This window comes from Scophthalmus maximus, chromosome 15 (genome assembly GCF_022379125.1).
Source record: "Scophthalmus maximus strain ysfricsl-2021 chromosome 15, ASM2237912v1, whole genome shotgun sequence".
NCBI classification, from domain to species: Eukaryota; Metazoa; Chordata; class Actinopteri; order Pleuronectiformes; family Scophthalmidae; genus Scophthalmus; species Scophthalmus maximus.
Genome location: NC_061529.1, coordinates 9,361,782 through 9,386,754, shown reverse-complemented (window position 1 = coordinate 9,386,754; position 24,973 = coordinate 9,361,782). Strand labels below are relative to the sequence as shown.

The 24,973-nt window shown below is 42.1% G+C and overlaps 1 protein-coding gene across 3 annotated transcripts; it reads right to left on the bottom strand.

Moving 5' to 3' along the window:
* Positions 1-121: 121 nt before the first annotated feature.
* cnksr1 (connector enhancer of kinase suppressor of Ras 1) lies at positions 122-24,131 on the bottom strand. Of its 3 annotated transcripts, none has more exons than XM_035609518.2 (21): positions 23,952-24,131; positions 22,622-22,779; positions 20,417-20,619; positions 19,947-20,031; positions 13,291-13,335; positions 12,965-13,084; positions 10,546-10,605; positions 8,947-9,015; positions 8,691-8,819; positions 7,401-7,522; positions 5,946-6,091; positions 5,058-5,266; positions 4,898-4,931; positions 4,205-4,380; positions 3,878-3,951; positions 3,605-3,676; positions 3,208-3,278; positions 2,642-2,703; positions 2,448-2,538; positions 1,868-2,049; positions 122-1,498 (listed from the first exon to the last, which is right to left on the bottom strand). In XM_035609518.2, the coding sequence occupies exons 1-21, from the start codon at positions 24,001-24,003 to the stop codon at positions 1,055-1,057; spliced, it is 2,604 nt and encodes an 867-aa protein (XP_035465411.2). In that variant the 5' UTR covers positions 24,004-24,131; the 3' UTR covers positions 122-1,054. The 3 variants fall into 3 exon arrangements, with proteins under 3 accessions (XP_035465411.2, XP_035465412.2, XP_035465413.2); XM_035609519.2 differs by having other exon boundaries at positions 13,291-13,332; XM_035609520.2 differs by lacking the exon at positions 10,546-10,605.
* Positions 24,132-24,973: the final 842 nt, after the last annotated feature.

Here is a 24,973-nt window from a genome sequence, read left to right as displayed (position 1 = left end):
CATTTTTCAGAATTTTCACCCATTATTGGAATCATTAGATTTATAAATTAATCAAACTTCAATTTGTTCTTTTTGGCCAGAAGAAAAGGTAAAAAAAAATGGTCGATAAAGGAACAACTTCTAACATTATTTTTTTTATTCAGAGAAGTGATAACAACTTTCTGAGAGAAGGAGACTCGATAGGTTGGAATGTATGCACAAAAGGCATGCGCATACACATGTCGAGACAGTTAAAACTGTTTCTCTGTTTAAAAAAAAATGGATGAGAGAGAAATCTGAAGACCCAACGGTGGAATTCCCACATTACATTTCAGTTTTTGCTTCGCTCCCTTTTCATCAAGCGGATGAAGATTCGCGGTGACAAGGAGGAGCAGGGTCGCATCGGACATCTCAGCACTTGAGGAGTCTTCAACTGTTTTGCTGCATTCATGGCCGACTCGGGAAATAAGTATCACTTAACCAGAACAGTCTCTCTGCCTAATGGGTCGTATAAACACAGGCACACATACAGTAGATGTGCAGGGCAGCTGGGCTCAAAGAGGAGCGACAACAAAAGTGTTTCTGAGGTGAATCTTTCTGTGCAAAATATATTTTTTAAAATCTATACCTTTATTAAGGTAATAAACAAATACATACAGTATTAAAAGTAAAATTGTATTTACATCTCACATGACAAGAGGCATGACTTATATTACAAATGATCTTTGAATTCTAAGAAAAGTTCTACTTGATATTTTTTATATCATGAGAAGAACAAAACTGTCTTAGAATCACTTAAATATATTCTGAACTCAGTTTGTCACTTGGCAAATTGTTCGTTTCTCTGCTGTAAACTCGCCGTGTTTGTTTTGAGCAAGTACAGGCTTTACTTTGCTTCCAATAACATGTGCACTGACGCATTTGACTGATATACTGGATTTGGTGGCAATTTGTCTAAACTCATCATTTGGTGAAGTGAGCTGCTCTCACACTGTCGCATGACAAGAATCTCCCATTCGCTTGATTTCGATGAATAGGGTAATTCTGCAGTGGCGTGATTTCTGCCGGCGCGGTCTTAAATGTAGAAGTAGTTTTCGGCAGCTTCTCCGCTCTCCACCAGCTCACTCAGCTGTTGGTTTATCGAATCCTGCAGCGACCCCAGCGACAGTTCTAACTCGGAACTGGTGTCTGTGCTCGGAGAGCCCGGTGGGATCTCCAGCAGGACATCAGACGGCTCCGCGTCCACTAACTGCTCCCCTTCACTCAGGCTCAGTCTGTATGCGCCCTCCGTCTCTGCGGCGGCTGTTTCCGTAGAGACAGTTTCCAAGGCAACCTCCGCAGCAGCAGGCACGTCCTGCACCGGCGCGTCGTCCCCACCTTTGGAGGCCTTGAGCGTGGTCAGTTTCTCGATTTCTTGCACTAGTTCCTCGTTTTGCTCCTTCCACTGACGGTACCTTGAGGCTGTCAGACTGGAGTCGTCCAAGATCTTGTTGATCTGCTGCAGCTCTGCTTCTTTTGCCTGCAGAGACAACGGGACACTTCGGTGAGAACGCAGAAGTAAGAAATCTATATTTACTTTAGGCAAATTGAAAACAGAGGCACGCCTGCTGCACAGGTTAACTTCCCCCAGAGAAATCGCCCTGATCTAAACCTGATCTCTTCCTTCAAGACTGTCAATAAAACTTGCAGAATTCAATCAAAAGCAAAATAAATATGGGAACTTAAGACACAAAACACTGATTTAATGATTTTAATTGGCAAATACATGATTATAAAGAACATGATTCCAACAAGGTGGTTGCTCTGTGTCAGTATGTCGTCGTGTGATGTCGTGTCTTGACAGTAAATAAAAAACCTGTGCCATTTGCCAACTGACTTTTCTCCTCACCTTAAGAGTGCTCTGCAGGGCCCGGAGCGTGTGCGCCTTCTCATTAATGACAGGGTTCTTGTTGCGGCGAATGAATGATTTCCTGAAGTGGTCATGTGTGAACGGCTGCTCGTGGCCGATCAGTGAAACTCCTCCTTCCTTTATGTTGTTCAACATCTGACCCATCTCATCCTCTGGGGGCCCTTCTCACGAGGGGCAAAGACAACGGAAGTGACAGGAGAAAGACATTTACATTTAAATACACAACGGGGCAGTGGGACTTGGCTGACAACATCACGCACGCACGCACGCACACACACACACACACACACACACACACACACACACACACACACACACACAGCTGTTACGCACCATCCGTTTGTGGACAGCAGATTGGACAAAATATCCGCAGGGGAAAAGTCAGGAAAACAACATGACATGGAGAAGAGAGTTTTTTTTCTCAACACAAATTATTAAAACATCAATCAAAAGGAACTCCGTCTCCACATATTAAAGAAATTATTCATGGAAGGAGAAAAACAAAAAGAAAGCAAAAGAGAAAACAAGAAAGGAGTTGAGACAGAGACAGAGTACAAACCTGCTCCTTTGCTGCCCCCTGTTGAAGGACTCGACAACATCACCCTAGTGGCCGTCCCCTTGGGGCGAGGCAGAGTGTGGGACTGCACTTTCTGAGGCACAAAATGAAACACGTTACGATGTGAACGACGCTCTCAATCGTGTGTGCGTGTGTGAGTGTGTGTGTGTTTGTGTGTTCAAGCATGTGTAACTGACCTTGTTTCTCCTGCGTGGTGACGGAGATGTCTCGCTCTCCGACTCAGTCTCACTGTAACATTCTGTTTCACGAATCAACACCGGCGTTAGACACATGATATTGCAAATGTCAGTATTCTAACAATTCTTGTGTGCTACATTCAACTTTTCGGGTTTTTCATTGACTGGCAAATCATAGGTTTAAGATGCAGGTATCCATAGCAACAGTAATTATGCTTTATCCCACTTTACCCTTGAGTCCGTTGGCTACAACTATTAAGAGGACTTCAATATTATACTATTGATATCATCTTTGGTGAGGAAATAAGTGTGAGGTGTTCTGATAAAAGACGAAGGAGGAAATCTAAGCAACACTTGCCGATTGGGCATTATTGTTATTATTATAATAATAATAATAATAATAATAATAATAATAATAATAATAATAATAATAATAATAATAATAATAATAATAATAATGCACAGAGGTGCTGGTGCAAGAAATTTTCAATAATAGAAATTACTACATGGATATTTAAGTCGGTGATGGTGATGAGGTGGCAGGTAAAAGTAAATCATCGACCTACCCTCCTCACTATCAGGGCCCCTGCTGAGCTTCTTGTGCTTCTGTATGGTAGTGATCAGACAGTTAATCCATCTGGACACAAAAGGACAATAAAGTCAATATATCACTTATGTTTGGAACTATGCTTCCACATATTTGATATTCAACAGAAATGATCAGTACTGAAAACGGCACAGAGTTCTAAAACAAGCCCCCTGTAGGGGGCAGTGCAGACCAACAACTGTGAGAGTATGATTTGACGTCTGTGCTCCCCTCGCTGTTTTCAATAAAATGAATGAATTACTTCATTGTATTGGAGCTGGTGTTGCTCAACAACAACACAATGTAGATCCTCCTTTATAGTCCTTACCCTGCTGTTGTTCGGATGCACTCTGCAACAGGTTATTTACTCAACTCACTTGCTCATGTCGCTGACGTTGTCAGCAGCGAAGAAGAAGTTGTGAAACCTCTGGTGGCACATTTTGAACACGCTGGTGAAGGGGGGACAGAGAGAGGAGGGTCACAAACAACACGTGAATCGAGGAGCACAAGAAACCTGTCACGAGGAAATCAAAAGCACAGTTTCCTGCGTCAAAAAATCTACCTACTGTGTTTAACCAAATCAGATCTTCCACAATATGTTTCACAAAAAATGTGAAAAAGCCTGGTGGTATCATTGAGTTCATCCTTACTATTTTCTCTTGTGCTCTCCGGCGCTCTCTATGTTGTAGCTGGATATATTCACCAGACCCTCCGCCTTTTCGTCCTGTAGAAACAAAAGAAAGAAAATAACAGGAAAAAAAATATTAAATGTATAAAATGTCTTTGGGATAAATTGTCTAAAAATGATCTTTTTTAATATAGTTTGAAATAACTTGGAAACGCCCCTCATATCTAAAAAAAAATAAAATGTTCCAGTAATATTTTAAATCACACGTCAAGTTACAGTCTGTAAAATACTAAAACAATGACATCATTAAACTGGTTCAAGGAGATGAAATGATTTTTTCTACTCCCACCTGTTGGCTGGTGTACCAGTAAAGCGAAGGCCCCGTGAGGACAAACCAGAAGCGCTGCCACTTCTGGGCGATGAAGACACTGCTCTCCTTCCTCTTCTTCCACAGCCAGCCGTCGCAGTCGGGTCGATCCAGCTCACGGCAGGACACGCGACGCCGACTCAGCGCCGTCGTCATTCCTTAAATGACATACGGTGGTGATGTCAGTTTTAGAATAGGGGGGGGGCGCAATAAGGAATTAGTTCTTGGTGGCGATAAGTGTGTACTTCATTATTATAATACCTCTTTCCTGATTTATGGAAACGTTGGTATATACATTATTTTTGACACCTATTTTGGGACTTTTTCAAAGAGCAAACCCAGAAGACTCATTACAGAAAGCATAGAAATGCATTGGCTAATCATTGGTTTTGGTGGAGCATATAATGAACCTAAAATCTGTATGCACTGATTTGCGAAAAAATTCTTTTCATTAGGCAGTTAACAGTGGTATACTGTAATACTGAGGTCCTGCAGACAGATCTGATGATGTTAAAGTTGTATTTTTTCCCATTTTGCCTCTAAATTGGAGCTCAATTTGTTTTTGAATCTGTCTAGACTCTTGTAAACCCCATTCTTATTTCAGCTCCACCTGGTTTCGGCTGAATGTTCTAATTATGTCCTTATGATTTTATGAAAAGGAAAAATGAACTGTACCTTTTGTAGAACTCTTCTTAGTTTCTTTATTACCCTGAAAAGAGAATCATTCAGAGTTCATTCAGAGCTTCAGATGTACTTTACAGCAAAACAAATCCTATCATCTGATGTGGTTGAAACCCAGATTTCCGGCAGAGAACATTGGTTCTTTTCCTCTCACCGTGTGTCCCACCATTTCCGGACAGGAACTGATGCTCGCTCTTTCCTGGTTGGCTCCCTGAGGCGAAGGACTTCTGAATGACCCAAGGAGCAGAGGTGAAGAACTTCTGAATGACCCAAGGAGGAGAGGTGAAGGAGTCCTGGGCGTCGGCGACTGGTCCCTCCTGAGTCTTGGGGAGATTCTTGAGCTGTCCGAACCCTCAGTCTCCCCTGAGAACGTTTGTGAAACACGATTACTGTGAGTGTTCCGGCCTGAATTTGTGTGAACAGTCTGTGATCCACATTGAATGATCCTTTCTTCAATCCACCACCATTGTGTCTGAGCAATACATTTCAATGGTGTCAGCAATAAAAATGTTAATAAATCCACCAAGCTATCAATGACTTTTGACTGTTTTCTTTTAAAAAGACAGGATTTTTGTGATTTGTTGGCATCTCATCCAAGTGAGGTCAGAGTCTGAAAACTCTTTAATGTCACAGTAAAATGAAAAGCAACATATTCACTTAAAAAGTCCCCGAAAAGGTAAACAGGAAAGAAGAGAATCAGGTGAAAAAGTGGTGAATTGAGGCTAAAAAAAACTTGAATTAGTCTAAAATGATTACAGTAGGAGTTCACTGTAAAAAGGGCGTTTTTATTTTTACCTGACAGTGTATCTTTTATCATGGATTTCCTTCTTTACATTATAGAGCATTTTCAACATTTTTCCAAAAGATACATTAAGTGGCATAAGTGATACTTCCTTTTTCATAACTGTTAAATGAGACCGCTTTCGCTGCCGAACCCCTCTCTGCACGACGTTTCAGTCAACATCCTGCTTTAACAACTGAAACATATCGAGGACGTTGGAGGAATGAAAACCTGGATTTCCTCTGCATCAACATTTCTTACCTGAGGCGGACAGCGGTGACAACCCCCCTTGTTGGTTTTGATCGGAAGTGAGGGTCAGACTCCCCTCCAGCTCCTTGTCAAAGGACAACTCCGATTCCTCCTGTCCCATAGGCGCCTGAGGTCCCTCTGGCCCGTGGATGGCTTTCCTGTGACGTAAAAACAACAGGAGAAAAAAACGAACAATTGAAACAACTCACTGAAGGTGCATTAAGGTGACTCCACAAAACCTCTGGGATTGTAGAATTAACAATCGAAAAGCAGGCAATTTACAGAAAAGTAAGCAAATAGCGAACATGGAAGTGTGTTTGACAAACAAAAGAGGAGATGTCCCTTACAGACATATTGTTATGAAGTAAATCCTGTGTCTAACAGTTCAGTAGTAATATAAAAAGCATTAACAACCTGTGTCGTCATTTGAAGCGATGAAATATGACTCTGTTTGCCCGCAGTTTCTGCCTGTTTGTTTCCCTCACACTCGAGTTGCAGTGTATCAGGACGTGACAGGATTATTTACAACCTTAATGCATCGTCCCCGCCCACTCCCTCCATTTGTCTGCGCTCGCCTGCTCTCCATCAGCTTCCACGGTCTCTTTCTGCCTCTCAATCACCTTTATATATCTCTGCCCCAAAACAACTCCCTCATCTATTCATCTTTCTCCTCATCTCTTCCCCTTGTCTCATTTCCCGTCAGACGTGGGTGGCGGGTGTGTATAGTGGAATTTATGGTATTTGCATTGTGACCTCATTGCAAACCTGCCGGTCCCCGGCAGATTAATGAGGTCAAAGCGGTTCGTGGGAGGTTCAGCTTTATTGAGTAAATCTCTGGTAAATTATTGAACCAGACTCATGTCCAATCTGCTCAGTATGAATACAGATCCGTCATCATGCTTATAAACAGACTTGCTGGAAGGAGAAAGTTGGGAGTTCCCACGGATTACAGATCATTTTACTGGTTTTTCGGGAAAATTAAAAAAAAAATGCTTAATTTCCATAGTGCATGCCTTGGTTCTCTCCGGGTACTCAGGCTTCCTCCCACGGTCCAGAGACATGCAAGACATGGGTTGGCGACCTGTCCGGGGTGAACCCTGCCTTTCGCCTAATGTCAGCTGGGATTGGCTCCAGCCATGTATACAACAATAAAGCTCTTGCATCTTGGCATTTCTTCTCAAACGACTGAAACTTTTCTTTTGACAGTGCTAACCACCACCGCCGCCTTCATATTATGATACTGGTATGTTTTGCTATTATAAGAGTCAATATTATGGAAATATCAATTGAGAAACTGTTTATGGATTAAATAACCCAGTTGGCTATTTCTGTTTTTGGCTAATCAACTGAAAGAAATGGCTGATATATCAGAAAACTTTATCACACTGCTGTAAAAATCACATTAAAATCCACGACTGCCCACAATAGGTATAGTAAACCCAGAATGAACAGACTTTTTGCTCTCACCTAAATGACAGGGACCTGACAGAAGCTGCGACCCTCTCAAATATGGAGTGCCTTGGATTGTCCCCCTCCCCTTCCTCCTCCTCCTCCTCTTCTGACCTCTCGTCTCTCACCTCTTCCTCTTCCTGAAATGAAATCAGCAGATATAGAGGCATGTGAGTCAGTGGAGGGGTAAGGAGGCGGGTGTCATGTGGATTGTAATGGTGCCTTCTCCTCAGGTCTCCATCCACTCGCTCTGAGAGACCGGGAGATGAGTCGACAACACACAGCCGCATGCACACACGCGCACGCACACACACACACACACACACACACACACACACACACACACACACACACACACACACACAGAAACTCTTGCTAAATCTTGTGAGGGCAGTAAGGACTTGATACACAAAACTGATTCAGTGCTCTCACAGCCTAGATCTGAGATTAACATGGTGATGGTCACAAGGGGGTGTGAAATGCCAAGTGTGTGAGTGTGTTTGTGCTTTCAGATGGAGTGTGCAATTCAGACAAACAACAGTTGGCATAGCGACCACTGAAAGTGTTTGTGGAAACGGATCCCAAGTGATGTGAAACAGAAATCGAAGAGAAAGGTTCGGGTTCCCTCGACATAAGTGATGCAACAATCCAGTTTCTGGGGGATGATTTGATGTTTCACCCCCGGATGTAATTATCATAAACTGAGTAATAGATCAAATTAAAATTGTATGTGTGCAACAATAAAAGTGTTGGCTTGGGGCATCATGTAATGGCTTCACAGATGATTAGAACATTTCTAGATTGGGTTTTCAAGCCCGCAGGCTCGTGGGTCAAAGTATGAGCAATCAAATCCTCATCTTGAGTTTCCAGAATACCGGTAGACAGTGTGAATATGCATGTGTCATTTCCACTGTTCTGAGCATGTGATGTTCCCGGTGAAGGTGCTATGTATGACACATGGCTGACAAAGCAACTGATGTAATGATAGACTGAACACATCTCTATCTTAAACTCCATAAGTTGCCCTGGTGTTCGTTAAATCCAAAGGTTTGATTAATTTACTTATCAAAGTATTTAACGGAGCTAACATCATAGTGATTATTCAATTATTCTAATGGCATTTGACAAAATTCATTATCATCCTCTGAAGATCAGTAATATATCTATACCAATTTTCCTTGGTAGTACACAATCCTTTCTCTGTGACCTAAAATGGAACATGTACCCACACATTTCATTGACTACCTAAGTAGTTAATATTATTGGAGTGATGAGGTAAGTGGAGAATGACTTCAATGATGCCCTGACCTGTGGGGAGGAGACCTGTGGGACCGGGTCTTTACGTCGCGCCGACCCGGGGATCTTCTTCAGGACCAGGGTCACTCCGCTGGGATTCTCCTGCAGCTTCTTCACAAGATTTGCTCTGCTCCAGCCCACCTGACACAGGCAATTATTCCAGGATGAAGGTTACAGATTCAGACACTTTGCATGGACAGTAAAAACTGGCAGGATCCATAATACAGACAGACGTGCATGCACATACTGTATTCACTGTATCACTCACCACTATCTGGTTGTTGACTTGAATCACTTCATCACCCGCCAATATCCTCACATAGACATCGTTCAAGGGCTGCAAAAGGAGGAACAAACAACCTCAAACATACAAAATCCAGTAAAATACCCTGCACAATAACCTCTGGAGTTATATTTTTTTATTTAAGTTCAGTTCTTTTTTTCCACATTCTATGTGTGTATCAGTACAAAGATCCTGCCCACATTCATGTAACCTGTATGTGTGTGTATGTTTGTGTGTGTGCGTGTGTTTGTGTGTGTGCGCGCGTGTGTGTGTGTGCGTGTGTGTGTGCGCGTGTGTGTTTGTGTGGGCAGAAGTCGCATCTGTTTTTTAGGAGTCAACTGTGGTGATGCAACTGCAGCAGCAGCAGAGTCCAGGGTACAGTAATGCTGACATCATGGGGAAAAAAAAACCTTTCCAACTTTCTGTCACTCTGGAGCGCTACACTCACTCTCATTTTACAAGCCCTCCCTTTTTTTCTGGCTGAAAAACCCCTCCTCCACCCTTCCATCACTCACTTGTTTATTTCACCATCCCCCTGATCTCAGAGAAGCTGAGGCTCTTTCTACAGGATGGTTTCATTTTCCCAGAGAAGCAGTTATGCGTTTTAAAAGTCTCATCAGTTTCGAGTAAAATTAACTAAATCCACACTCACTTAGCCTTTCAATGTCATAATTCCTATTCACTAGGTTCATCTGTGGTTTCTATCCACTTTAATATTCCACCTCAATGTGTATGTTTGTTGTAAATATGGAAAAAATTCCAGACGACAATTGCGACAAATACACTGACAAAGATACTGTTAGTCATGATGTGTCATGCACTGACTGTTTACATGTTGACCGCAGCCTTTTGAACACGGAGCCCCAAGTAGGTGTTTAAGTATACAAAGTATTTGCAGCACAGGGGCTCAGATTGGTTTCTATTACAAAGCAACGAAGCAAAAAAAGATAAGCCAATAGCTAAAAATAACGTGTCACACAAAAGTACTTTCACTGGGATTTCTTTTGCCTGGTACGGAACTCATGCTTTCATGAACAGCGAGACTGTGCAAAAGCAGAATTCATAGTAGAGAAAGAGAGCATTGTATACTGATTCTCCTGCTGCACAGAAAAACACAAAATTTAATTCTCTCACCAAAAAGACAATTGAGAGTTCATGTGTTGGTTTTTTTGACTTATAATCCCCCTTCTTTACTTTTGCTTTATATAACTGAAAATTGAAAACAGAGCCAGACAGATGAGAGCAATGTCAGTGTTTAGCGATTGCAGGTGTGTAATATCCTGCAGAAACGCGAACGACAGAGATATAACTAGTTATAGTGTTCCTCTCTGACACGTAAGTCTCCGCTTTCTGCCTCTTTTTAAAAAGACAAAACGGAAACACTGTGAGGCACCAGACTCTTTGGGATGTAACCCGCTGCTCTTTGCATGGGCCTCTTACGACGAGGCAAACTGTGGTTGGAGTTGTGAGTCATGGCTGCTCTTCAACGGACTGGCTAAGCGCACCGAGGTTGCAGCGATGGTTTGACTCTGTGTGACCTGTGAGTCAACAGTGAAAGAAAGGAAGTAAATGCGAGTCCCTGACCTCAGCAGCGGTGCCGGTCACGTAGTGGTTACTGGAGCCAGTGGACGTTATCTCAATCCCCTGAGAGAAAGAGAAATGATGTTATGGGCTTATACACACTTCAGACTGATAAAGCTGCACGTAGCAGGAGCTTTGCCATATAGCGTGTCACATCACTGAGTCAAATCGGTTCACTATAATGTACATTGCTCTGTCTGTGGAAAAATTGATGTCTGTCTCCAGATGTATTGATGGTTTAGCCTGTAATTACCCATCAGCCCGCCCTGATTGATTATTCAAATTCATAATGAGAATGGGGAGATCCGACTAATCATACCTCAGATCACACAATCAATACATGTCACATGACAACAGAAAAGCGGATAGATTTAAACTTTGAATTTAAAGGAACAGAAACCATTTCCTCTCATCCCTCATAAAAACAACATAGGATACATTATTGTTAATGTACGGTTTATTTCCCCACATATGTATTTTGTGAACTAAATCATTTAAAATCTGTAGCTATGAAACAATGACAATGTCATGAAATGTACAGTATCTTATATAGATCAGTGTAAAAGTGATGTCAAATTACTTTAACTCCCTATTTAGCATTTATAAGTCACATGAATACATTTAATACATGGTTTAAAACTAATCCAATAATGTAGAACAGATCAAATATAAGGAATCTGTGGAGGCTGGCGGATAAACAGAAGATTAATGGCAGTGTAGTAAATGATAGTTATAATGATATATAAATAGAAGTTACTATTTTTGACAAAAATGTACATTGTTAAAAAAATCTGTTGCGTACAGATAAATTACAGTGTGTTATAAACTATTTATCACATGTTATTTAGTGCTTATAAAAGTTATTAAGTATAATTATGCCACTGTATTAATATATTTTATGGGTTTGGATGACATCTTGGTAAATAATCTGGAGGGTTTTAGAACTACAATTACCAGAGAAAACTTCACAACCACATAATGTAGTAAGCTATCATCACCTATGCAAACAGTTCAGACATTTACCATTGATCTACACAATGACAGCGGCTGGGTCTCTAATTTGCTAAATCACTTTTCTTTCATACAATTCATATCTGAACTGTCAGAAATCTTAGAAATGATTTTGCAATCTCCACCTTCTCCTTTGTGACTGGTGCACACTTCAATTTGAGGAAAATGAAACAGGAAAGAATGTGCTTTTATATTTAGATTCATATTTACTTCCTGAATTGTACATGATGTTTTGTACATTCAGTGTATGCGGATTACAGGTCCATTTACCCTCAATCTTTTGGAGGACAGACATTGTTATTGCCGATGTGCTCCAATCAATTCCTCTCTGTCAGTTCAGGAAAATCAAGTTTTGTTGCACAGATGTTAAGTGCAACTGTAAAAATGATCCATTTGCACTAGAAACACTGAAACAAAAGCTACACCTAGTAATTTAGCTAAGCGCCACTCCTCCTACACACCTGCAGCATCCCACAGATATATGGGATTATGCATTCACGGAGAGAAACACAAACAAAACCAAAGCTTGTCTACATCGTGATGATGTGATGACAGGGGGCTAAAAACATGCATATTTTCTGCAAAGACAACACGCTGAAGATGAGATGTGTGGCCGCTATTATAACTAGAAAGAGTTTTTCCTAAGTAAGTTTTTAAGCAATTAGAAAGAAAAGAAATGGGTTCAGAGAGAACCTTGAGTTAGATGACAGAAGTGATGAATGCAACCAAATGCTGATGGAAACTTCCAGGCAGTAATGAAGGCAGAAAATGAATGCTGGAAATGACAGAGAGAGTGAGAGACAGAGAGACACAGAGTAGGCGTTGATTGTCAAGAAAGCGATAGAACAGGGCAAGAACAACATTACCATTTCAAATATGGAAGAAGATGCTGCACAGATGCAAAAAAAATAAGAATCCTGTGACAAAAGGCCATCAAAATATCCCAGGGCCTAAGATAAAGTCTTCACGTTTTTTGTTAAGTATAAATTACAGTCCAAACACCAGAGACTAGTAAATTGCCTTAAACAATCTGGTAATCAAAAGTTGCCAGCTATTGCTCTGTTGATTGACAAACTGAATAATCAACTAACAGTTTCTCCCATACTTCTTATAGCTTATCAAATAGACCATTTATAGGTGATTGAATAGAAACTAAATTAAGGCATTTTTAAATCCTCTGATTTCAAATTTTGTATGATTTTAACATCAGAAAGTTACATTTAGACTAATGTACTACGGTTAATGTATAAAATGGCACAGTAAACTTGGGACTCAATATAGTAAATCAGAGAAAATCATATAGAGTATCTGCATCTGTGTGTGACACGTTACATTAAAAAAATGACATCTCATTGGCTCGACATCTGATAGTAAACAGTCAGAGTTAGAAAGACCAAGAGGACGTATTTACCAGCTGATCGCCAGGTGACACGGGCACTAGGTCAACACTCTCGAGCTGAGCAGTGTGGGTAAGAAGCCCTTCGGCGCTGGAGTTCAGGATCTGATCGCACACCACCACTAACTGACGGCACTGGAGAATTGAGAAGCAAGAATTAACTCAGAGGAACAGTCGGTTGGCACTACGATCTGTTTGGCATGCATATTAAATCAATTTGGCATACGATCAAGAGCATCTCATTTCATCCTTGATGAAATCAAAGGAAACAACAACATTTTAAGTGTAATAGACAAAGTAAAATAACATTAGTAAATATAAAGCTGATTAGCGCCACTTACTACAGAGATGATGTCCTTCTCCTTTTCATAGACAGTAGTATCCTGCTGGATGAGTGAATCAGAGTACCAGTTTAACAAAGCGGGGGAAAAAACAAAATGACACAAGCAGCCTACAGCACATAATGCCGATATGGATTTGTGGAACTGGGACAATTTGACTCAAAACTCTGTCCTATTTCCTCCTCACAGCATCAGTCTGGAAGTGAAAGCTAGGCCACAGGTACCAGGGAAAAGATGGCATTGTTCCAATTAAACCTCTGGCTGTGTTTCAACTGGCTTTTATAAAGAGCAGCTTCTCGTGAGGCAAGTAGATAAATAGCCGTCATGAAACATTACAAATAGTTTACAAAATTGGCAGCGCGGCACTGGACAACAACACCTCTAATGGTGTGTTAAATCCAACTAATCCAAGGATTCACACTAATCCCCAACCAGCACACATGCGCACACACTCTTCAGTCCGTGTGGCCCATGTGTGCAGTTAGAGCACACACACACAGACATGCAGAAAGTCAATGTTAATAGATTGCGTACAGTGGAAGTAAACTGTGTAATCTCTTGTTTCTGGGAGGGAGGAGGGAGGGGGGAGGGGGGGGGGGTGTATGAAAGAGAATGATGAGTTTAGGAGAGGAAGGTGCAGTATGGAATACTTTTGAATATGACTAATAGTCACATACCATCACTGTTATATAAGATAATCTGCAATGCCTGATGATGCGCGAGTTACATAAAGGACTGTAAGGGGAAACTAATCCCTGTGAAATGTAACAAGGGATCAACGGTGAACACGGTCGGAGTTCTGGGCTAATTAAAGGCTGTGACACAAGGGAGGGAGGGAGGGAGCGGGAAATGACTGGAAGGGGTGTCTGTCATGACTGCTGCAGGAAACACTTCAACCAGTCTGCCCCGTGTTTGTTTTGTGCACGTTGCTGTATTGTCATATTGTCCGAGGATATGACGCCGCACTGCAAAAAATTGAAAAGGGAACTTAACTAGAAGAAAGATTAGAGCTTGCTGCCGAGACATATTTGTGCAAAACAGTCCTCTGCGATTGAATGCATCTGGAAATGTATCTAGAATTAATTTCAGACGCCTAAAGTAGTTTGCGTCACATGCTAATACCACAGGAAACTAAAGACAGTCACAAGACAGAGTTTTTCAGACCATTCCAGCAGCTATGTACGTCAGCATACATTTGCTATTTACCACTAAACCCCAAGAAGACCAGGCTCGTGGGAATATCGTTAGTTTTGCAGGCATTTGGTCGTGAAGAAAAGTATTGAACAATATCAAGTTATTCCATTAAGGGGACATGGCCGGCTGCACCAAATTTACCAACAAACCAATCCAACGGTTGTTAACACACTTGACTACAGTAAAATTGCATCAGAAGTAAGATTATCAAAGTCAGGGGACTTCCTCCTATGAGGACCACGCATGTTTGTAGACAATTAGCAATCCATGGCAAATTTCAAAGTAGTGGCACTAATAAAATATTATCTTATCTCATCTTGTCTTTTATTATCTTATCCTGTCATGTCTTGATTTTTCTCATCTTATCTTATCCAAAAGTTAAATAGACAAAACGACATCGTAGAGCAGCATTGCAAGTGTGGTGGAAAACACACCGGATCCATTAGTGATAAGAACACATATTGTTCAATATCTGTGAAGCCAGGTCACTCTGCCGAGGTCAGACACTCTAGGATTCCCTGTCAGTCTTAAGCAAGTGGGTAAAAGCTGAACTCAAGAGTTGACCAGATCCACATGGTAAGTGACATCTGTGCTAATAGTAACTGACATTAAAACTCGTTGCCACCTCTTCTACCACCCTACCACTTCTGCCTTTGCTTCTCGTCAAAACCTTTTTTTCTTTCCAGCACCTCACCATTGCTTCTTAGACATTTGGAACAGGAAGCTTCCGCACAACTCCACAACCTGTTCTGCATTTATTGTCCAACTCAGGCCAGAACAGGAACTGACACCTTCCTGTGTGTGAAGCGGGCGACAGGTACACTTCTGCCATGAAACTGATGTCATGCCGGGAGGAGGGCGTGGTGTATGCACATGTCATCACTTTCTGATGTAATTAAGAGTTATTTAACAAATGCCAAGTGTGTCTAAACAAAAACAAAATACTGTATCGTATACAAATGCAGTTACAAAGTATTTGCACACACACAGACACAAACACACACACACACACACACACACACACACACCACACACACACACACACACACACACATACACACATGCACTTAGTGTGTTTACTAAGAATATGATGCCTCTGCATGCGTCACAATGTTTCATTTCTGAGGCAGAGACATGTGAGGAGGAGAGGAGACGACGAGATAAGAGGAGGGAAGCCAAGGGACAAGGAGAGGAGACAAGAAGAGAGGACTGGCATGGGACAGACCTGCTTAGATCCAAAAAGCCTCTAGCATGTTCTCACTCCACTAGCAAACACTTCTATTCATTTAGCATTGAAGTTATTAATTAAAATAGTTCACTTGAAAACAACTGACACTGTTTTTTCCAGGAACCCCTCGGGTTTTGCCACGTGAGATTTGTAAATGGTCTCATCCATCTGTACAGATTCGATTCTCCATCTATTAAACCAGAACAAGGGGCTGAAACATGAAGTTCTTTTAGTGACCCAAATGATAATTTCACTATGATTTTTGGAGCTTTGTGTCGAAACAAGAACAAAAAGAAGATAAGAAACTGCTGCAGACTCTGTTGACAAAAGCGAGACAACCCCCTGCAGAATGTGCCGCAGTAAGATTCAAGTTACCTTAACAGAAATACATTTTTGTGTAAATCACGACAGGGACCTGCAGCGTCGTCATAGCTGTAATGTAACATGCATCTACCTCGCTCGAGGAAAAAAGGCATTGGGTTGAGCTTGTGTTTAGGTGTGATGGCTGAGCCAACTTTACAGCAGTGCTCTGTGCCTGAAAGCTATTCTCTCTATAGTTGTCTAGGAGACAAAGACAAGTTATTATGTGGGTGTAGCATTCTGAAAGGAAAAAGGAGACAACAAGAATGTGAGCAGCCATGGACACACACACACACACACACACACACACACACACACACACACACACACACACACACACACACACACACACACACACACACAGAGAAAGGCTGAAACTAACACAGAACGATGCATTAACACACATGAAGGTACGTGCATGTTCAAACCGGGCCTGTTGATTATAGTGCACTAATGAACAGGGTAAGTTCTTATGTCTTTCTTGTTGTTATCTGCGGCTCAATTTAGAAAAAAAACTGTATATCAAAGGCTTATGAGCCAAAAGCCTTGTCTTGTCAAGTCCAGTCATGTCTGCAAGTTTGTTTATACACTTGGATTTCACCACTAGATATTTGCCACCAGGTCACAGACTTGCTATAAAAAGACTGGGAGACTACTGTTACCATGTTAGATCTCTTTCACACCTGCCCCTCATCTTTCCATCCAAATCTCACTATCATTTTTCCCCTTTTTTTCATTTCCTGCCCATGTTGTCTTTCGTGCTTCTGTCACTCCTCTCCAGGCTTTAGATTCCTCCTGTGCTCTTTTTCAGCCCCGTACATAATAAAAGTTGAAGTCTTCTGACAACCCACATGGCTGAAGCCTTTTCATTCCTTATTTTGCCAACCTGTCCTGTTTGTATTTAAGCCTCTTATGATTTTCTGCCCCCTGCGCCTGTAATAAGTCATTTGAGAGCAGCTCAGAATCGATGAACGTGTCGATTGTGTTGTGAGTGTTGTTATCATGTGTTGTTAAATATTACAATAGCTTAAGTATTAAAACAAAATGTCACCCTTTCAATAAAAAATTTAAAAAAAGAAGTCACAGACTTGTCTCTGAAGCTCATTGTTCTTCAAAGAGAAACCGGAGAGGTTAAACATTAAAATCTCTTAGTTATATTTTCACCTGGAGATTCAAGGCACTTTCGAGCGCAAGTAAGATTTTGTAACAAAAACAGAACTAACATTAATACGACATACCTTCACGTAATGCCTCAAAGTCCATTGTGCTCGAAAAATCCAAGTTCATAGTTCAAATAGACAACTCTCTTTCCCTCTGCCCCTCTTTCTCTCTGTCTGTCCCTCTCTCCTGAACTTTGCTTGCTGCTCAGCTGGTTCAAAGCAGACGGAGTGTGTGCTGCTGTGGAAGACCTGACAGCTCCAGTGTGGGATCCCAACAGCACCAGCTGACTGCTGACCTTGATTTCCCTCAGGGTGTGAGAAGCAAACACTCAAACGCGCACACAGAGCCAAACGGGAAATAAGAGGCCTTTCATTGATGCAAAAGATGTGGTGTGGATAATGTGAATGCAGTTCTTCATAACAAAAAAGAAAAAAAAACAGAAGACACAGATGATGAAGTTGCGGCCTCCTGACAGCACGGCACATGTCACGGGTGCAGGGCGTCACTGGCCTCAATTAGCCAGGAGCTAACTTACATTGCAATGGTGAGTGTGTAAATCTGCATAGGCTATAGGGTAGATGCAATGCTTTTGATGTGATTGCTATGGTACGGTACACACGCGCTGATGTAATGTGACTCGGCTGTAAAGTACACTCTACAAGTGTGTGTGTGTGTGTGTGTGTGTGTGAGAAACTATGTGTTCTTCTGCACAGCCGGCAGGTTGATAATACCATGACGACAGTTGGATGGATGAAGTCTGAACCCCTGTGCTGGAGGATTCTTCATTTTCTCTGGTCTGTTAAGCAGCTGCTCAAAACTGACCTTTCAGCTCATCTGCCAAGTTTCTTTTTTTTTATTATTAATAAATCTTGCACCTGCAAAAAAGAAAGATGTGCATCTACCCTATTCATTACCGCTGCTGTGTCGTGAATGGCATTAGTTACTTTGAGGTAACCTAAACCTTGAACACATTCAATGGGTGACGTTAGAGAACAGGGGAAGTCCAAAAAAAAAAAGCCGTCCAACGGCTTTTACTTCAGTGGCCGACGACAAGTGAGCGAATCGTCGGCTAATTTACCTAACCCCTGATCTTAGTGGACAACATGCTCGTGGTGTAAATCTACTTCTTTATGGACATTGATTCTCACCTTTAAAAAACACCTGCATGCAGACAAACAGCCCAAATTCAAAAACAGGAATTGAGCAAACAATGGCCACTCATTGCCAAACGATGATCAGCCTCTGAGAGGGCCCAACAACAAAAGCTGTGGAGGTTTTAACGTACATACCACTCGCTAAATACTCAATGAATGAAAACACAAGTCTGCATGCCCAAATGTGATTCACTGCGTCGTGGCAAAAACATCCCATCAAGAGTCAACAAGCTAAATCTTCCTCTGAAAATCGTACTTCCTTCCTTCCCCTCCATGAGAACGATGTTACTGACACCAACACAGAGACCGACACCATAGTCCCGTAGGCCTGTTGTGACTGCTGTGAATGGCAGGAGTCGTGAAACTGGAAACATGTGAAACTGCAAAATCTGGTTCAGACAATTCCCCATATGGCGACTACAGTACGTCTAAACAACTTTGAATACGAAACAGAAAACACACTTGAGAGTAGACTTAGGTCATTTTAAGCATAGTGGCGGGGGGGAAAGCAGCAAAAGCATCATCACTTTGTGGAGATGAATCCATTCAAAGAGGTGTAAACTGTACCTGTCGTGCCGGGCAGGCGTCCAGAGTTGGCTATAGTAGTGCTAAATATAAACTCCTGTAAATACTGAGCTGCCTTTTTTTCACCCAGAGCTTTGCTGAGCCTAATGCTGTCTCTCTCTCATTAAACGTCACTCCCTTGCTATCTCTGAGGCACCATCTTCACCACGTCTTCTTCCCTTCTTTCATGCTCTTTATCTCTAATGTCACTGCAGTGTCGTTTCAGACACTCCCTCTCTCCCTCTCTCTCCCTCTCTCTCTCTGCCTGTTGCTCTCTGCGGAGTGTTCAGTAACACACACTCCCCCAGGAGTCAAAGGTAATTTAACAGTGGCGGTGCAATCCCTCTCTCAGCCTCCTCCTTCTTTCTTTGCCTCCCTTTGCCCTTCCCTCCCACCCTCCCTCCCTCCCTGCCTCCCCTAGGCACTACAACATATCCAGGCCTGTCTTTTCTGCAGCCCGTGAAAAACTTTTTTAACCACTTTACATTCACCCAGGCATGAATATTCTTCCTCCTGCCTTTCCTTGCCAACTTCCCTCCCATCATGAAGGAAGGGGTAAACACAAACAAACCCCAGCTCTCCTCTTTGACAATCCTGCAAACCTGAGCATCTTCAACCTACTGCCCCCTTTGAAATATGCCAGGAATGTAAAAGATAAAGAATGCATTACTCAAGCTAAACTGAGGAACAGGGAGTGTGTTCCTGCTTCTGTTTTTCTGGTTGCCTTTTTGGGGGCTGATCACAGGCTGTAGTTCCTCTTCGGAAATTTAATTTGCATGACAACGACACTAGAAACATGGTTTGGTCATGTGTGGTTCCTCTTATAGATAAACGTGAACACATGTGCAGCAAAACGTTGAAAAAACTTGCACACAGCCAAGATAAAAGAGAAAGAATTCACTTGCGTAAAACCGAATTCTTGATGGCCAACAGCAGATGGACAGACATAGAAGAGTTGTATGTACTTGATTCCTTAAAGCCATTAATGGACCGACCTTGTGGACGATTGCTCCGAGCTCTCTGCAGTAGCCGAAGATGTTCTTGGTGGCAGTGTATCCACTGAGCTGTAGAAACTGATACCTGGAAAGACAGGCGTTGTGTTTTGAATGAGTCTGGATAGAGACTGGAAGGACCTACTGTGAACAAGTCCAAAGATTTAATTTCACACAGGTAATTAAAATGAACAAAGACGAATTAGGGATCAAGTAAAATCACAAAAGAGGAAACAAAGGACACCAAACAGAAGGGACTTGTATGTAGCAGGTTTAAACTTTAGGGACAACATGTAAACAAGACATTCCCATTTACATTTTTACATAAAAAACCACAGCAACAAAAACTACAGCCGGAACTATTTTCATAAGACACAGCAGAGAACATTTCTGAGTGGAAAAAATAAGTGCAGGATCAAACAGGATTTCAAGCACAGCATATATAAAAGTTAGATAGCCCCCTCTTTACAAACCTGTTGAGCAGAAAGAAGAGTCCTTTGGCGGAGGTGACGAGCTCCACTACAACCTGCAGTACTCCGGCAGGCAGCTTGGTGGCGCTCCGTCCGTCGTAGCTGTTGCGGCGCCAGCGGCTCTGGATGCCCATCTGGAGGGTGTGGGCGACGGCGCGCAGCTTCTCTGTCAGACCCCGCAGGTTCTCTCCACCCATACCATACGTCTGGAGAGAGGGCACGCACGCACACACACACACACACACACACACACACACACACACACACACACACACACACACACACACACACACACACGTGAGACTTGTTAAAGGAGTATTCCTTTGATGTTAGTGTCTACTAAGACAAATGTTTTCCTTTTTGAGAGACTAAATGTGGAAATACATAAATACATAACCTATCAATGCTGATAGGTCAACAAGTTCATCACAGTTAACCTAAAAAATGTATTTCATGACATAGAAGTAAGCAATACGTATGGTATGGTATGGTATCATCTCTCATCATATACGTCATTTTATAACATGATATTGATACATATTTTGACATAGATGTTTTTGTAAAATCTATTGAGAAACAGAGGCGAAAAAACATACAGTAATGTGCTTTTGGTATCATGCTATCACATTTTTTAAAATTCTGGTATCTGTTTATCCCTTTTCATGGGGAAAGACTATATATTCAATAAACCCCACAGATTTGCGTCACAAATCAAAGGCACCACAAACTCGTTACTCTCGCAGATGACAAATCAAACTGTGGCGAGGGATTAAATAAAACTGAGATAACTTCGAAGGGTTAACAAGACAGAGCTTCTCATGTCTCTTTTATAAGCCTGTTATCACAGTTTTTCTGCCCAGAGAACTCACACACGTCGGCGTGAGACAGGATACTGCGCGGCGACTGTAGGAGGGGCAGGTTTAATGTCGTGACCCACTCATTGGTGGTCAAGAGGTTTACATGACGACCAGCCGGAACGATCCTCTATTAACAAGTGTTCATGAATTTGCATGGCCCCTTTCAACGCTGTGGCTGTTAATTATGTAACTGCGCATTCGAATGTGTTTGCTCTGTTTCATGTGAGCTTCTAAAGGTTTTTTTATTTTTTATGAATGAGCACAGTGTTAGCACTTCACGGAGCATCAAGACAGACAGGGAGGAGAGGATGAGAAGCAGACACACACACACACACACACACACACACACACACACACAAACACACACATACACACGTACACATACACATACACATACACATGTATGGGTTCTGTGAATTCGTCTCATGTTAAACAATTTTGCAGAAGTGCACTTTTGTTTTGCTTTCTCTGCAGGACTGGGCTGAACTGTTGACGCTGTTACAACTAATATAATAACTAATTTCAATCTGTGAAACTGTTGTTTCAATAATTGAACAACAGGCAGTTTAAGTAGCCTGAGCTCTATTCTGATGTTGTTGCGCCACCAGAGCTGGAAACTTGCCTGGTGCTATCCGGCTAAATTAGTAGAGGCCACTCTGGAAACACCCCCCCCCCCCCCCCAACACACACACAAACATGAATATTTAAGTGTCCTAAAACTTTGGAAAATGTATTAGGTGACGGAAAAGAGGATAGAAAATAATAGGGGAGGTGGAAGATGACTGCAAACTTTTGAGGAAATTTACATGTAAAGTATTAAGTGCAAGCTTTTGTTATTTGAAATCTGCTTTGGTTGCATGACTGGCCCTTTGGATGTTTGCTACAAAAATAAACCAACTATTTCCCAAAGATGTGCTTGACTGGGGGGGAGTTTTGATTTGAAAATAAAGGGATAAGTTAAGCAATTAACTCAAACCTTGTGCATTTCCCTATAAAGGCTCTGGGAATTTCCGTGAAGCTGGACTTATATGGCAATAAGAGCAGCTGCTGTGAATTCTGGCTGGATTTCTCCAACATCTGCTGGTTCTGATCCTGCAACTGCAGGATCTAAAAACAGTGTCAGGACAAATACTCCACAACAGCAACAACACGGGAAGATGACTACTCAGTAAATATCCAGAGCACACCTCTCCTTGCACATTACTTCAACAACACACACACTGCCTTGGATACACAGAGCGCTGTCATGGATATTTATTGCACACACACACAGACACACACACGCGCGCGCACACACACACACACACACACACACACACACACGCACACACGATTCAGCTCCCTCACTCACCAGGGAGCAGAGTTTCTCCACCGCCTCCAGTATGAGCTCCTGGTGTCCGATCTTATGGACTCCCAACTTTTCCAGGTCCTGAGAGGTCAACTGGAGCAGATCCACACCTGTCAACTGCCACTCCAAGACTGGGTACTGATGCAGGGGCGCATCCAGACCTGGCCGCAGTACACAAACACTTTAAACACATGCAAGGAACAAGTACAGATGGAAACCCCCCACATAGTCAGAACAACACATGGTACAGGCAGAGACATGCAGAGTGAGCATGGACTTACAGAGGCATAAGATCAAATTAAATTTTTTTTAAAAGACATCCGCTGTGTTCCATGTTAGATGTGTGAAAGAATAGATGTTTTATTTATAATTGACTTGCTAAAAATATATATATATATATATATATATACATGTACATATATATGACACTGATATTGTAAGGCGAATATCAATTCTTGTCACTGTAAGTTTTTCTTAAGTGATGACTTAACAATAGCAACTTCAAAATAAAATCACAAAGGGCACAAAAGTGTTTTTTACACGTGTGGTTGAAAAAGTGTTCAAATATTTTACCTCAGTAAAAAAAGATTATGGACAAAAAATTAAATGTGCAGGTATTAAGAGTAAACGTGGTCCATGCTAAATATAACGATCTCTGTCAGTATTATGTTATTATGTAATTTGTTAATTATAATTATAATTATTGATGAATTAATATGTAGGATGTACTTTGCTATAAAAAAAAACGTTTCATTTACTGTTTGGTACTTCAATCCGTCAAGTAAAGGTATCATACTTTATACTGATCTTATGTTTTGAATGTTCTCAATCTTAATGTTGTTGTTGTTGTTGATGATGATGATGATGATGATGATGATGATGAATAAATACAATCACATGTTATTAACAATAATAGCGGGAAGTGGAAGTGCAAAAACTAGCATTGAGATAATCAAATGAAGTACAAGTATATACAAGTGTATTTGGAGAGAGCACTCGTGTGAATGTACCACTAGTAATGGCTCACATTAACTTCGGGCCGATAAATAAACACGTCATTATACAAGAGCCTAAACCGATCAGGCCCGTGAACGCAACACGGCCTGGAAGTGGAGACGCGACGTTCAGGCTCCGATCGCTCCGCTCCTCTGCTGGTGACACTGTTGTGGCTCCTCTCCCCGCGCGGGCCACTTCCTCATTCCACCTCCACCTTTCACTTCCGACAGGATTTGTGTGGCGCTTCTATTTCTGACTCTGCCGTCCGAGCCAAAGAACCTGTGCGGCGCACACACACACACACACACACACACACACACAGAGACATGATCCCCACCTTGCAGCCACTCGCCGACTCGCTCCTCGCTCCAGGACGTTATAGGCTCCATGCTCGGAGTCCTGCTGCAGTCGCTCGTCCAGCTTCCAGCCCTCCTGGCCGACTTCTACCACTCCGCGCTGCAGGAGGAAGGACAAGTCGACGCTGATTCGGAGCCGGACGATGACGAGTGGCACTCCTCCGCACAGGTACAGGTAAGAGTCCCCCCCTGCTCGTCAGCCAATAGGAACACAGTCAGGCCCGACCGGGAGCAAAGACCCCTCCCTCCCGTCCCAACTCCCCCCTCCTCCCACCCCCTGCTTACCTGGAGGAATAAACGGTAAAAGGTGCTGCAGCTTTAAGGATTCATAACTTCCCTCATACTTTTCATGTACAATCACGTCATCATCATCCAAAAAGAAAAGGAAAAGGCGCAGAGCCTGTGGCGATCACGCAGCAGCATGTGGAAGGGACCGAGGGCTGGACGTGTGACAACAACACCTGTACAGTGTAACTCACTGTACACAACAATAACCTAGAATAGTGCGGAGTCAGAGAGGTTCCCGCCGTAACTTGTTGTTCCTGAGCGGTGAGCGTTGCATTCGGTTGCATTACAGAGCAACTTGTGCTATTCGTAGAGGGAAAGAGGACGATGTGCATTTTTTGAAACATAACTCCCTCAGTTGCTGATGCATTCTTTCAAGTTTTTCCCATACAGTCGGTGAGTTCAATTGTCACAAGACTTAAAGGGCAAAAAAGAAAAAGAAAAGGAAACCTGCTCGCCCCTGCACAGACCAGCACATCTAATCCTCTTTTCCAAGTGCACTGGTCAGGCTGCTCTCGCGGGAACGCTTCCTACTTTATCCTTTGAACTGCTTTGACTCCAGGTCAAGAAATCATTGCCTTAACTTTATCAATATTTAATTTATGCTCAATATTTTTACACAATGAGAACACTTATCGGTAGTTAAGTCCGATGTGTGCTACTTGAGGGTTTTTTGTGCATGAATAATTTATCCATATCTGCACAAACATGGAGTGTT